General features: G+C 44.4%; 1 protein-coding gene across 1 annotated transcript in view; it reads left to right on the top strand.

Annotated features, from left to right (window-relative positions):
* The first annotated feature begins 6,579 nt into the window (after positions 1-6,579).
* Positions 6,580-13,945, top strand: part of LOC115116844 (neuronal vesicle trafficking-associated protein 2-like) — a 35,814-nt gene continuing 28,448 nt past the window's right edge. Inside the window, exons 1-2 of the mRNA XM_029645316.2 lie at positions 6,580-6,754; positions 7,243-7,409. Coding sequence (XP_029501176.1) covers positions 7,281-7,409 — 129 coding nt within the window. The 5' untranslated portion in view covers positions 6,580-6,754; positions 7,243-7,280. The remainder of the gene's footprint in view (positions 6,755-7,242; positions 7,410-13,945) is intronic.

The raw sequence follows: 13,945 nt of genomic DNA, 5'->3' as shown, positions 1-13,945 counted from the left end.
ACGCGAGATGTCATCTGGAGAGAGAGGGGAGAAAGAGGTCAGAGCACAGGGTAGGGCAGTGTGAGCAGAACCAGCGGTGTCGTTTGACTTAGCAAACGAGGATCGGATGTCGTCGACCTTCTTTTCAAAATGGTTGACGAAGTCATCTGCAGAGAGGGAGGAGGGGGAGGAGGATTCAGGAGGGAGGAGAAGGTTGCAAAGAGCTTCCTAGGGTTAGAGGCAGATGCTTGGAATTTAGAGTGGTAGAAAGTGGCTTTAGCAGCAGAGAGAGAAGAGGAAAATGTAGAGAGGAGGGAGTGAAAGGATGTCAGGTCCGCAGGGAGGCGAGTTTTCCTCCATTTCCGCTCGGCTGCCCGGAGCCCTGTTCTGTGAGCTCTCAATGAGTCGTCGAGCCACGGAGCGGGAGGGGAGGACCGAGCCGGCCTGGAGGATAGGGGACATAGAGAGTCAAAGGATGCAGAAAGGGAGGAGAGGAGGGTTGAGGAGGCAGAATCAGGAGATAGGTTGGAGAAGGTTTGAGCAGAGGGAAGAGATGATAGGATGGAAGAGGAGAGAGTAGCGGGGAGAGAGAGCGAAGGTTGGGACGGCGCGATACCATCCGAGTAGGGGCAGTGTGGGAAGTGTTGGATGAGAGCGAGAGGGAAAAGGATACAAGGTAGTGGTCGGAGACTTGGAGGGGAGTTGCAATGAGGTTAGTGGAAGAACAGCATCTAGTAAAGATGAGGTCGAGCGTATTTCCTGCCTTGTGAGTAGGGGGAAGGTGAGAGGGTGAGGTCAAAAGAGGAGAGGAGTGGAAAGGAGGCAGAGAGGAATGAGTCAAAGGTAGACGTGGGGAGGTTAAAGTCGCCCAGAACTGTGAGAGGTGAGCCGTCCTCAGGAAAGGAGCTTATCAAGGCATCAAGCTCATTGATGAACTCTCCGAGGGAACCTGGAGGGCGATAAATGATAAGGATGTTAAGCTTGAAAGGGCTGGTAACTGTGACAGCATGGAATTCAAAGGAGGCGATAGACAGATGGGTAAGGGGAGAAAGAGAGAATGACCACTTGGGAGAGATGAGGATCCCGGTGCCACCACCCCGCTGACCAGAAGCTCTCGGGGTGTGCGAGAACACGTGGGCAGACGAAGAGAGAGCAGTAGGAGTAGCAGTGTTGTCTGTGGTGATCCATGTTTCCGTCAGTGCCAAGAAGTCGAGGGACTGGAGGGAGGCATAGGCTGAGATGAACTCTGCCTTGTTGGCCGCAGATCGGCAGTTCCAGAGGCTACCGGAGACCTGGAACTCCACGTGGGTCGTGCGCGCTGGGACCACCAGATTAGGTGGCCGCGGCCACGCGGTGTGGAGCGTTTGTATGGTCTGTGCAGAGAGGAGAGAACAGGGATAGACAGACACATAGTTGACAGGCTACACAAGAGGCTACGCTAATGCAAAGGAGATTGGAATGACAAGTGGACTACACGTCTCGAGTGTTCAGAAAGTTAAGCTTACGTAGCAAGAATCTTATGGACTAAAATGATTAAAATGATACAGTACTGCTGAAGTAGGCTAGCTGGCAGAGGCTGCGTTGTTGACTATGTAGGCTAGCTGGCAGTGTCTGCGTTGTTGACACTACACTAATCAAGTCGTTCCGTTGAATGTAATAGTTTCTACTGTGCTACTGTGCTGCTATTCGGGGCTAGCTGGCTAGCTAGTAGTGTTGATTACGTTACGTTGCGTTAAAAGAACGACAATAGCTGGCTAGCTAACCTAGGAAATCGCTCAAGACTACACAATTATCTTTGATACAAAGACGGCTATGTAGCTAGCTATGTAGCTAGCTACGATCAAACAAATCAAGCCGTTGTACTGTAATGAAATTAAATGAAAAATGTGATACTACCTGTGGAGCGAAGCGAAATGCGACCGGATTGTTGAGTGCGGAAGTTCTGTTCGGTAGACGTTGGCTAGCTGTTGGCTAGCTAGCAGTGTCTCCTACGTTAAGGACGACAAATAGCTGGCTAGCTAACCTCGGTAAATTAAGATAATCACTCTAAAACTACACACTCTAAACTACACAATTATCTTGGATACGAAGACAGCAAAGACAACTATGTAGCTAGCTAACACTACACTAATCAAGTCGTTCAGTTGAGTGTAATAGTTGTGCTGCTAATCGGTAGACGGTGGACTAGCTAACGGTGGACGTTAGCTAGCTGGCTAGCTGCAGGGCAGTGTAGACTGCGTTAGGACGACGAAATACGATTATTACGCAATTATCTATGATACAAAGACGGCTATGTAGCTAGCTAAGAAGAAATTGCTAAGATTAGACAAATCAAACCGTTGTACTATAATGAAATGTAATGAAATGTAATACTACCTGCGGACCGAGTGCAGATGCGACCGCTCGCTCCAACCCGGAAGTCAAAGCCTCTCAATGGCGATGCAGTTGCCATCACACTGCATACTGCCCTATACCATCTAGAAAAGAGGAATACCAATGCAAGAATGCTGTTCATTGACTACAGCTCAGCATTCAACCCCATAGTACCCTCCAAGCTCATCATTAAGCTTGAGGCCCTGGGTCTCAACACCGCCCTGTGCATTTGGGTCCTGGACTTTCTGACGGGCCGCACCCGGGTGGTGAAAGTAGGAAACAACATCTTCACTTTGCTGATCATCAACACTGGGGCCCCACAAGGGTGCGTGCTCAGCCCTCTCCTGTACTCCCTGTTTACCCATGACTGTGTGGCCATGCACGCCTCCAACTCCATCATCAAGTGTGATGACGACACAACAGTAGTGGGCTTGATTACCAACAATGACGAGACAGCCTACAGGGAGGAGGTGAGGGCACTCAGAGTGTGATGTTAGGAAAACAACTTCTCACTCAGGAGATGATCGTGGACATCAGAGGGAGCACCCCCCTATCCACTGGACAGTAGTGGGGAAGGTGGAAAGTTAAGTTCATCACGGACAATCTGAAATGGTACACCCACACAGACAGTGTGGTAAATAAGGTGGAACAGCGCCACTCCAACCTCAGGAGGCTGAAGAAATTTGGCTTGTCACCTAAAACCCTCACAAACTTTTACAGATGCACAATTGAGAGCATCCTGTCGGGCTGTATCCCTGCCTGGTACGGCAACTGCACCGCCCTTAATCGCAAGGCTCTCCAGAGGGTTGTGCGGTCTGCACAACGCATCACCAGGGGCAAACTACCTGCCCTCCAGGACAACTATAGCACCCGATGGCACAGGAAGGCCAAAAAGATCATCAAGGACAACAACCACCTGAGCCACAGCCTGTTCACCCCGCTACCATCCAGAAGGCAAGGTCAGTAGAGGTGCATCAAAGCTGGTCACTTTACTGCCGGGGCGGCAGGTAGCCCTGTGGTTAGAGCATTGGGTCAGTAACTGAAAGGTTTCTGGATTGAATCCCCGAGCTGACACGGTAAAAATCTGTCGTTCTGAACAAGGCAGTTACCCCACTGTTCCGTGGGAGACTGTCATTGTTAATAAGAATTTGTTCTTAACTGACTAGTTAAATAAATGTAAATAAATATTAATAAATGGATCACTATTCACTTTAAATAATGCCACTTAATAATGTTTACATATCTTATATTACTCATCTCATCGTATACATGTCTAAAAACCTGTTTTTGCTTTGTCATTATGGGGTACTGAGTGTAGATTGATGAGGGAAATACAGTGGCTTACGAAAGTATTCACCCCCTTGGTATTTTCCTATTTTGTTGTTTTACAACCTGGAATTAAAATAGATTTTTGGGGGGTTTGTTTAATTTGATTTATACAACATGCCTACCACTTTGAAGATGCAAAATATTTTTTCTTGTGAAACAAACAAGAAATAAGAAAACTTGAGCGTGCATAACTTTTCACTCCCCCCCAAAGTCAATACTTTGTAGAGCCACCTTTTGCAGCAATTACAGCTGCAAGTCTCTTGGGGCATGTCTCTGTAAGCTTGGCACATCTAGCCACTGAGATTTTTGCCCATTCTTCAAGGAAAAACTGCTCCAGCTCCTTCAAGTTGGATGGGTTCCGCTGGTGTACAGCAATCTTTAAGTCATACCATAGATTCTCGACTGGACTGAAGTCTCTGCTTTTGACTAGGCCATTCCAAGACATTTAATTTTTTTCCCTTAAACCACTCAAGTGTTGCTTTAGCAGTATGCTTAGGGTCATTGTCCTGCTGGAAGGTGAACCTCTGTCCCAGTCTCAAATCTCTGGAAGACTGAAACAGGTTTCCCTCAAGAATTTCCCTGTATTTCCCTGTACACTTAGCGCCATCCATCATTCCTTCAATTCGGACCAGTTTCACCGTCCCTGCCGATGAAAAACAACCCCACAGCATGATGCTGCCACCACCATGCTTCACTGTGGGGATGTTGTTCTCGGGGTGATGGGAGGTGTTGTGTTTGTGCCAGACATAGCGTTTTCACTGATGGCCAAAAAGCTCAATTCTAGTCTCATCTGACCAGAGTACCTTCTTCCATATGTTTGGGGAGTCTCCCACATGCCTTTTGGCGAACACCAAATGTGTTTGCTTAATTTTTTCTTGAAGCAATGGCTTTTTTGTCTGGCCACTCTTCCGTAAAGCCCAGCTCTGTGGAGTGTACGACTTAAAGTGGTCCTATGGACAGATACTCCAATCTCCGTCTTTGTTGCCTCTCTGATTAATGCCCTCCTTGCCTGGTCCGTGAGTTTTGGTGGGTGGCCCTCTCTTGGCAGGTTTGTTGTAGTACCATGTTCTTTCTATTTTTTAATAATTGATTTCATGGCGCTCTGTGGGATGCGCAAAGTTTCTGATATTTTTTTATAACCCAACCCTGATCTGTACTTATCAACAACTTTGTCCCTGTCCTGTTTGGAGAGCTCCTTGGTCTTCATAGTGCCGCTTGCTTGGTGGTGCCTCTTGCTTAGTGGTGTTTCAGACTCTGGGGCCTTTCAGCACAGGTGTATATATACTGAGATCATGTGACAGGTCATGTGACACTTAGATTGCACACAGGTGGACTTTATTTAACTAAGTATGTGACTCCTGCAGGTAATTGGTTGCACCAGATCTTATTTAGGGGCTTCATAGCAAAGGGGTGAATACATATACACACCACTTTTCCCTTTTTTTCCCCCTTCAGATTCCTTTTTAACAAATCATTTTTTCCATTTCACTTCACCAATTTGGACTATTTTGTGTCTGTCCATTACAAGAAATAAAAATAAAAAATAAATATAAATTACAGGTTGTAATGCAACGAAATAGGAAAAATGCCAAGGGGAATAAATACTTTTGCAAGGCACTGTACTTTCCGAATGCACTGTACATACAGACAGAAAAAACATACGCTAACATTTTCAATTATTTCAATTATTTAAGTTATTTAAGTTATAATATATATTATGATCAGGCAAGACAAGATATAAGTGCCTTTAAACATGTCTTATGCAAATGTCCATATGATATCTGAGTGAGAGTGACTAAATGGGGGACCCCTGGAGGTGATGGTGCTTAGGTAGCTTGGGTGCCTGGTCAGTAATTCGGCCATGATCATTAAAAGGTTTAGATAGCTGTAAAGACTAATGTTAGCTGACATGGGCTAATTGAGTTAACTTCAGCGACTGACACAACAAGACGAAAACTGCTGACACACTACCAAACTGCTGAAGCACTATGAAATTGTTAGTTGTGTGTCCTACTATCAATCCTGAACTAAACAGTACATTGAGTTGAGGCCAATGACTGTTGAAGTGGCCGTTTATGTCTAGAAACGGTACTGGCAATGTCCATTTTAATGTTATTTCTCCTCAGTTATACTTAACTGCTCCTCAATTCTACTTTCTAACTAGGTGGGAATGTGGTAATTACCAGTTGCGAAGTCGCAAATACGAGTTGTGTGCTTTCACGTTTTGAACTGGGAAATACCATCAAACATGGTGGTCATTAGAAGGTTTGAGTGTTTTGCTCTTTTTTTGGCCTACGAAAAGTATATCCAGAGCTGCTTTCACTTTCTAAATCAAAAGGAAGATGAACAGAATCAATAAACTACTGCTGATGACGCCGCCATGCTTAATGTCTTTTTTTGTTGACAAATAACGTCAGAGATGTGCAGGGGAGAACGGGGATGATAGATGAGTTTCGCATTTGTAATTATCAATTGAATTGGCGTTCAAGTGGATTGCCCCAGTCATATGCTGTTATTTACAAAGTTACTAGATGATGTGAAGGCAGTTTTATAGAGATGGCTATTTTTTATGCAGGGGGAGAGATACAGACATGCATGTTGGGCGGATTATTTACTGTAATCCGATTATATATATTTTTTTATATATAATCCGGGTTGATTACAGTTATTTATTAATTTAGCTATCCCGAAACATGTAATCCGTTACTACCCAACCCTGCCGCACAGTTATAGCGTCAGGTCCCTAGATGGCGATAAAGACTAATAAAATACATCTGAGTGAGGTTTGTGGTTTTATTCAAATCGGCCAAAACAAATGTGGGATTTCATTCAAAAATCCACCTAGTGGTGCCGTTTGCAAGTATAAAGTGAGGAGGCAGTGTTTGGGTTTGGGGGCTGGGCTGCCTATGTAATCTGCTAGTCTCTGCCTACTTTCTCGCATCAGCACCACCAAGCTTTGATTGCGTTTTAGCCCGGTCTGCCTGCATCGGCGTTCCTTGCCTCGCGTCTTAGATATTAGCCTACAAAACAGCAGACGAAGAAACGAAAAAGGATTTATAGAAGTGTGTTCATCGTAAGTAGATGTTTTTATTTGACATATTCTGTTTTTGGACGCTAAAGACGACGTAGTCTAGGCTAGGTTACTGCAGGTGTAGCCCTATGAACATAGCCCGATAACATAGTATTTATTTTTGATGCCTGCTCCATGGCGTTGGAAAAGGTGATTTTCCACCTTTTTTAAATGTAGAATATATTAATTTTGATAAATTAGATGGGGGAAATGATATCTCAAGTTAGCCTGCACACCCACATATTTAATTTATCAAATATTTTTAATAATTAAACGGGGTTTCATAGCGTCTTATTACCCTGTTACAATATCTGATTCTGATCTGTCATTATGAAGTTAAAGTTGAAATCCAATGTAGGTCATTTAAATGTTTAAATAAACTTGGTTGGATTAAATAACAAACGTATCGATTTGCGTGGTCAGTAGATGTTTTATTGTTTGATAAATGACACACGAACAATGAACTAACATAGTTTTTGTTATATTTACAGCATCTGCTTGAGAAGTGTACTATTTTATATTAGTAAAAATGGTTAAACTGGGGAGCAATCTAGAAGACAAAGGCGCTAAACCGGTCAGTGTGGAGGATGGCTTCCAAAACGTGCCGCTCATCACCCCTCTGGACGTCGGTAACCTCCAGTATGGAGCCCCAGACAAGGTAAAATGGACTATTTGTCTGCTCTGCTCTCCTCTCCAACTCACTCCTTGATTTATTGCCATTGCCATTACCTAATTGAACAGAAATCCCATCTTTCTGTCATCTCAATTGCCCTCTTGCTTCCTTTGTTTAAAGCACCTATTAAGGAAGCAGGTGTATAACTGGGATGTACATGTTCCATTCAAGGAAGCCAGCAAACATGTAATCTCTAATTTACTTTGACGAGGGTTTATTTTTTTGGTCCAGCACTGACGACTTCTGCTGCTTATTACACAGAATGATGATGAATGAATCACTGAACTGAATGTGTTAATATGATTGATATGAGTAATGATATTTGTAATTGTTTAATAATGCATATAATTGAATCTTACTTTGAAGGGATTTTCATTCATAACAGCTGATCGGCTAGTGTTCTCCATATGAACGCAGCAGTTTTTGAAAACATTTTCATAGGAGTGAAGGACAGGTCCTTTGTTGTGTTGTCACAAGGCATATCTGCTGATGTCATTTCATGCATGTTTTACTTCAGCAGGGAATGCTGATATTAATTTGACATTGAGGATGTAAAGAAATAACTGTCCTCTCTCTGTGATTTATTTGTCAGCTCCCAGCTGATCATGAGGCTGGCTCTTGGTTTATTTGATCGACAGCACAGCAGGGCCCGTGGCCCCATGCAGGCCGAGCCCGTCACTCTATAGTAACCATTAGGAGAAGAACCGTGACACTTTTGCAGAGTGGTGCTTCAGCCCTCGTCTTGTATTCTGCTGATGAAGGCACAATCTCCCAGTACACCTGCCAACTGGAGTGGCCTGTCACTCCACACAGACTTGCAGCATTACAAAAGAGCCCTGTGTCATATTTCACTAGGGGGGCAGGGTCACAATAGCAGGTCCTGCCTCTCCTTCCACAACAGTGTTATAAAGGGAGACTCTGGGGAGACGGAGCACCATTCAGAATTTTCAATGCGTTGATTCATGCCTCTCAAGTGTCATATAAGATATACCATTCAGAGGGTCAACATGGGTCAAGAGCAGTGCTATTGGGCTGTGATTACGGGAACAGCTGCTTTAGAGAACATGTCAAAATGGATAAGTACATAATTGCTGGTTGTTTGGAGATGGAGTTGTTGAAGTGGACTAGGTGCCATGCCAATACATTTCCCCAGGGTGGTTGGATAACTAGAAAAAATGTGAAGGCTCTACTTTGCATACAGCCTTGGAAAATGCAGTTGAGTTATTTATTTGAATGGGAAATGATTGACATTTGAAACAATGCAGTGAAGGCTCATTTCAGGTGTTTACAGTGGTCCTGTGTTCCCTGAACAGTGAAAATGACATGAAATTACATGACATCAGAGGGTTTGAATAGTCTTTGTTGTCTCCATGAAGAGTGGACATCAATGTCTCCAGATCTCCCCTTCAAAGCGCTGTCATTGTAGTATCTAGTTCGTTCCTGACAGAGATTGAGAGGTGGTCTAGGCAGGCTCTCAGAGCTCTGGAGGGCAGTGGTGTGTGTAGACTAGACACAGTGTAGTCTTGTTGGGCTACAGATGATGCATAGTTCTGGGTACAGTTCACATTCTGCTGCATTCCCAAGATTCCATGTTCACCGTCTGGTTAAAAACCTCCCCAGCCTGAGGTGATGTTACCATGTTTTCTCAGAGATTCGTGGCTGTATGTTATATTGGAAATAATGTATTTTTATGGGGTGGATCAGCTTTAACATTGCAGATAGATTGCAGCTTCTATCAATGTAATTGTCTGCATTATTTACAATCCACCATATATATTTTGTTTATAAATATAGATATTATTTTAAATATATTTAATATATTTTCCTTTATTATTTTCCCCTAACCCTACCGCCCCTCCCCTAATTGGAGTAAACTAATGGACAACAACACTTAGGCTTCTACTTCCAGTTTATACACACTAAATAACAGTGGAGGCTGCTGCGGGGAGGACGGCTCATAGTAATGACTCGCTGGAACGGAGCGAATGGAATGGCATCAAACACATGGAAACCATGGAAACCATGTGTTTGATGTATTTAATACCATTCCACCGATTCCACTCCAGCCATTACCACGAGCCCGTCCTCCTCAATTACGGTGCCACCAACCTCCTGTGCCATATACATTTCATGGATGCAGTATATTATACATTAGTTATCTTTTATTTGTCTTTAGTCCCACCCTTCAGCTCCCCTCAACACCTCCCATCTATCTCTGAACATCATTTAATTTCTATTTGCCATATATTGTTCAAGTGTTCTGTGATATTTCACAAAAGTTCTGAACCTTTCTATTCTCATAGTTTTCTACAGATTGTAAATTAAAGATACACATTTTAGGTAATAGTATTATTATACTATTGTACATTGATCAATTGACTATAACTTTTCACATCACCCAGCAGTGCTATTCGCAGAGTTAACTCCAGGTAAATGTTGCAATTCTTCAGCCATTGCTGAACCTGCGACCAAAAACAAGCTACAGGAAAGGACAATAACAAAAAAGAAAATCAAATGATTCTGTCTTTTCGCAGCAAAAGGTCACCGTTTATCAGGTGAATATAAAACAATGACTGAAATAGATGGAAGAGAAAGTCAACCATGAGACCCTCTATGGACATTATTACAGAGAGTGGCCTAGAGGTCTAAAGGGAATTTACATTGTACCTTCAAACATAACTCAAAACACTGTGGGGTTGAGTCTATTATGTCATCCTGTGTTGGAGGAGTTACCACGGAGCTACAGCTGTTGATATCCCTCTAAGTCTAACCAGGGCTACACAGGGCTGGACAGGGCTACACAGAGCTACACAGGGCTGGAAAGGACTACACAGGGCTACACAGGGCTACACAGAGCTACACAGGGCTGGGCAGGACTATACAGGGCTGGACAGGACTACACAGAGCTACACAGGGCTGGAAAGGACTACACAGAGCTACACAGGGCTACACAGGGCTGGACAGGACTACACAGAGCTACACAGGGCTAAGCACGGCTGGACAGGACTATACAGGGCTGGACAGGACTACACAGAGCTATACAGGGCTGGACAGGACTACACAGAGCTACACAGGGCTGGACAGGACTACACAGAGCTACACAGGGCTGGAAAGGACTACACAGGGCTACACAGGGCTGGACAGGACTACACAGAGCTACACAGGGCTAAGCACGGCTAGACAGGACTATACAGGGCTGGACAGGACTACACAGAGCTACACAGGGCTGGACAGGACTATACAGGGCTGGACAGGACTACACAGAGCTACACAGGGCTAAGCACGGCTGGACAGGACTATACAGGGCTGGACAGGACTACACAGAGCTATGGCTGGACAGGACTATACAGGGCTGGAAAGGACTACACAGAGCTACACAGGGCTACACAGGGCTGGACAGGACTACACAGAGCTACACAGGGCTAAGCACGGCTAGACAGGACTATACAGGGCTGGACAGGACTACACAGAGCTACACAGGGCTGGACAGGACTATACAGGGCTGGACAGGACTACACAGAGCTACACAGGGCTAAGCACGGCTGGACAGGACTATACAGGGCTAGACATGGCTGGCCAGGACTATACAGGGCTGGACATGGCTGGACAGGACTACACAGGGCTGGACAGGACTACACAGAGCTACACAGGGCTTAGCACGACTACACAGGGCTGGACAGGGCTGGACAGGGCTGGACAGGGCTGGACATGGCTAGACAGGGCTAGACAGGGCTAGACAGGGCTACACAGGGCTACACAGGGCTGGGCTACACATGGCTACACAGGGCTGGACAGGGCTACACAGGGTTGGACAGGGCTACACATGGCTAGACAGGGGAACAAACAGGCCAGGGAAACAGAATTCTCTGTGGGTCAGTGCTGAGAGGAATTAGACCTGATCCCATCTGGATGGCCAGTGACGTGCCTGTAGGCCGCAGGGTCCCCAATATCTTGATTGGGTGGGAAACCAGCAGAGTAACTGAGCTGTGGAGTGTAATGAAGGGTGGTACATGCAGCACTTTGAATCAATCGTTTTCATAAGAATTCAGGCCCCAGGCCAAGCCTTTGATTGCACTTCTTTGAGAACAAGCTGCTGTTTTACAGGGTGAGCTGGATGACCCATCACTGGGCCCAAACATCTAAGAGCTTGTTGGTTATTGGATGAGGGATGCCATGTTGTGACTGTGCAAGTGGGTCATCTAATACTCACCTGGAGTTTCCTCTCAGAATCACTGCAGTGTTTCTTAGAAAAGTGTACACACCAAAGCATAAAGGAGAATCTAGCAGAATATGTAAAGACCATATTTGGGGACTTTTTTGTTTGTTATCTTGCTAGTCTTATTATCTTGGTAGGTTTATTATTTTGAGTTTCTTTGGAGTTTCACCTCCTTATTCCTTGTAGCAGTGATGCAGTCATTCATGTGCATTATTCAGACAGGAAGTCATTGGGTATGTCCCAAATGGTAGCCTATTCCCTATTTGGTTCACTACTTTGACTAGGACCCTATCCCTAAAAGTAGTGCACTAAATAGGGAATAGGGTGCCATTTGGGACATATCCATAATGACATAAAATGTGATCCTGTTCTAGGATTAGACAACAATCTCTCTGTGATCTTATTATCAGCCTTTTGATGTACAGTGGGGCAAAAAAGTATTTAGTCAGTTGTGCAAGTTCTCCCACTTAAAAAGATGAGAGAGGGCTGTAATTGTCATCATAGGTACACTTCAACTATGACAGACAAAATGAGAAGAAAAAAATCCAGAAATCACATTGTAGGATTTTTAATGAATTTATTTGCAAATTATGGTGGAAAATAAGTATTTGGTCACCTACAAGCAAGCAAGATTTCTGGCTCTCACAGACCTGTAACTTCTTCTTTAAGAGGCTCCTCTGTCCTCCACTCGTTACCTGTATTAATGGCACCTGTTTGAACTTGTTATCAGTATAAAAGACACCTGTCCACAACCTCAAACAGTCACACTCCAAACTCAACTATGGCCAAGACCAAAGAGCTGTCAAAGGACACCAGAAACAAAATTGTAGACCTGCACCAGGCTGGGAAGACTGAATCTGCAATAGGTAAGCAGCTTGGTTTGAAGACATAAACTGTGGGAGCAATTATTAGGAAATGGAAGACTTACAAGATCACTGATAATCTCCCTCGTTCTTGGGCTCCACGCAAGAGCTCACCCCATGGGGTCAAAATGATCACAAGAACGGTGAGCAAAAATCCCAGAACCACACGGGGGGACCTAGTGAATGACCTGCAGAGAGCTGGGACCAAAGTAACAAAGCCTACCATCAGTAACACACTACGCCGCCAGGGACTCAAATCCTGAAGTTTGCTAGAGAGCATTTGGATGATCCAGAAGAAGATTGGGAGAATATCATATGGTTAGATGAAACCAAAATGGAACTTTTTGGTAAAAACTCAACTCGTCGTGTTTGGAGGACAAAGAATACTGAGTTGCATCCAAAGAAGACCATACCTACTGTGAAGCATGGGGGTGGAAACATCATGCTTTGGGGCTGTTTTTCTGCAAAGGGAACAGGACGACTGATCCGTGTAAAGGAAAGAATGAATGGGGCCATGTATTGTGAGATTTTGAGTGAAAACCTCCTTCCATCAGCAAGGACATTGAAGATAAAACGTGGCTAGGTCTTTCAGCATGACAATGATCCCAAACACACCGCCCGGGCAATGAAGGAGTGGCTTCGTAAGAAGCATTTCAAGGTGCTGGAGTGGCCTAGCCAGTCTCCAGATCTCAACCCTATAGAAAATCTTTGGAGGAAGTAGAAAGTCCGTGTTGCCCAGCAACAGCCCCAAAACATCACTGCTCTAGAGGAGATCTGCATGGAGGAATGGGCCAAAATACCAGCAACAGTGTGTGAAAACCTTGTGAAGACTTACAGAAAACGTTTGAACTCTGTCATTGTCAACAAAGGGTATATAACAAAGTATTGAGAAACTTTTGTTATTGACCAAATACTTATTTTCCACCATAATTTGCAAATAAATTCATAAAACATCCTACAATGTGATTTTCTGGAGAAAAAAAATCTCATTCTGTCTGTCATAGTTGAAGTGTACCTATGATGAGAATTACAGGCCTCTCTCATCTTTTTAAGTGGGAGAACTTGCACAATTGGTGGCTGACTAAATACTTTTTTGCCCCACTGTAGGTAAATTATAATGCAAATACAGTCCGTTTGATTATCTGACTCAGTGGAGCTCCTAGGATGACCTACTGTACCTGGGGAACTGCATGTCCTCACCCAAGGGTAGCCTACATATTGCTTTTTCCCATGAATGAGAAATGAAATGCCAGTGGTAATGATAACAGTGTCTCTAAAAAAGACAGAGAAGCATGGGGTGCAGACAGCCTGGTATTTCAGGGGGGAAATGAAATGTCAACATGATGGGGGAAGAAGTTAGAGGCTGTAATTGCAGAGTTCAGGGCAAGTAGCTGAGTCTCTTGGAGACTTCAGGACAATATAATGCCGTTAATTCCAGGTTG

This window comes from Oncorhynchus nerka, linkage group LG10 (assembly GCF_034236695.1).
Source record: "Oncorhynchus nerka isolate Pitt River linkage group LG10, Oner_Uvic_2.0, whole genome shotgun sequence".
Classification (NCBI taxonomy): domain Eukaryota; kingdom Metazoa; phylum Chordata; class Actinopteri; order Salmoniformes; family Salmonidae; genus Oncorhynchus; species Oncorhynchus nerka.
This window is presented reverse-complemented; position numbering and strand designations above follow the sequence as displayed.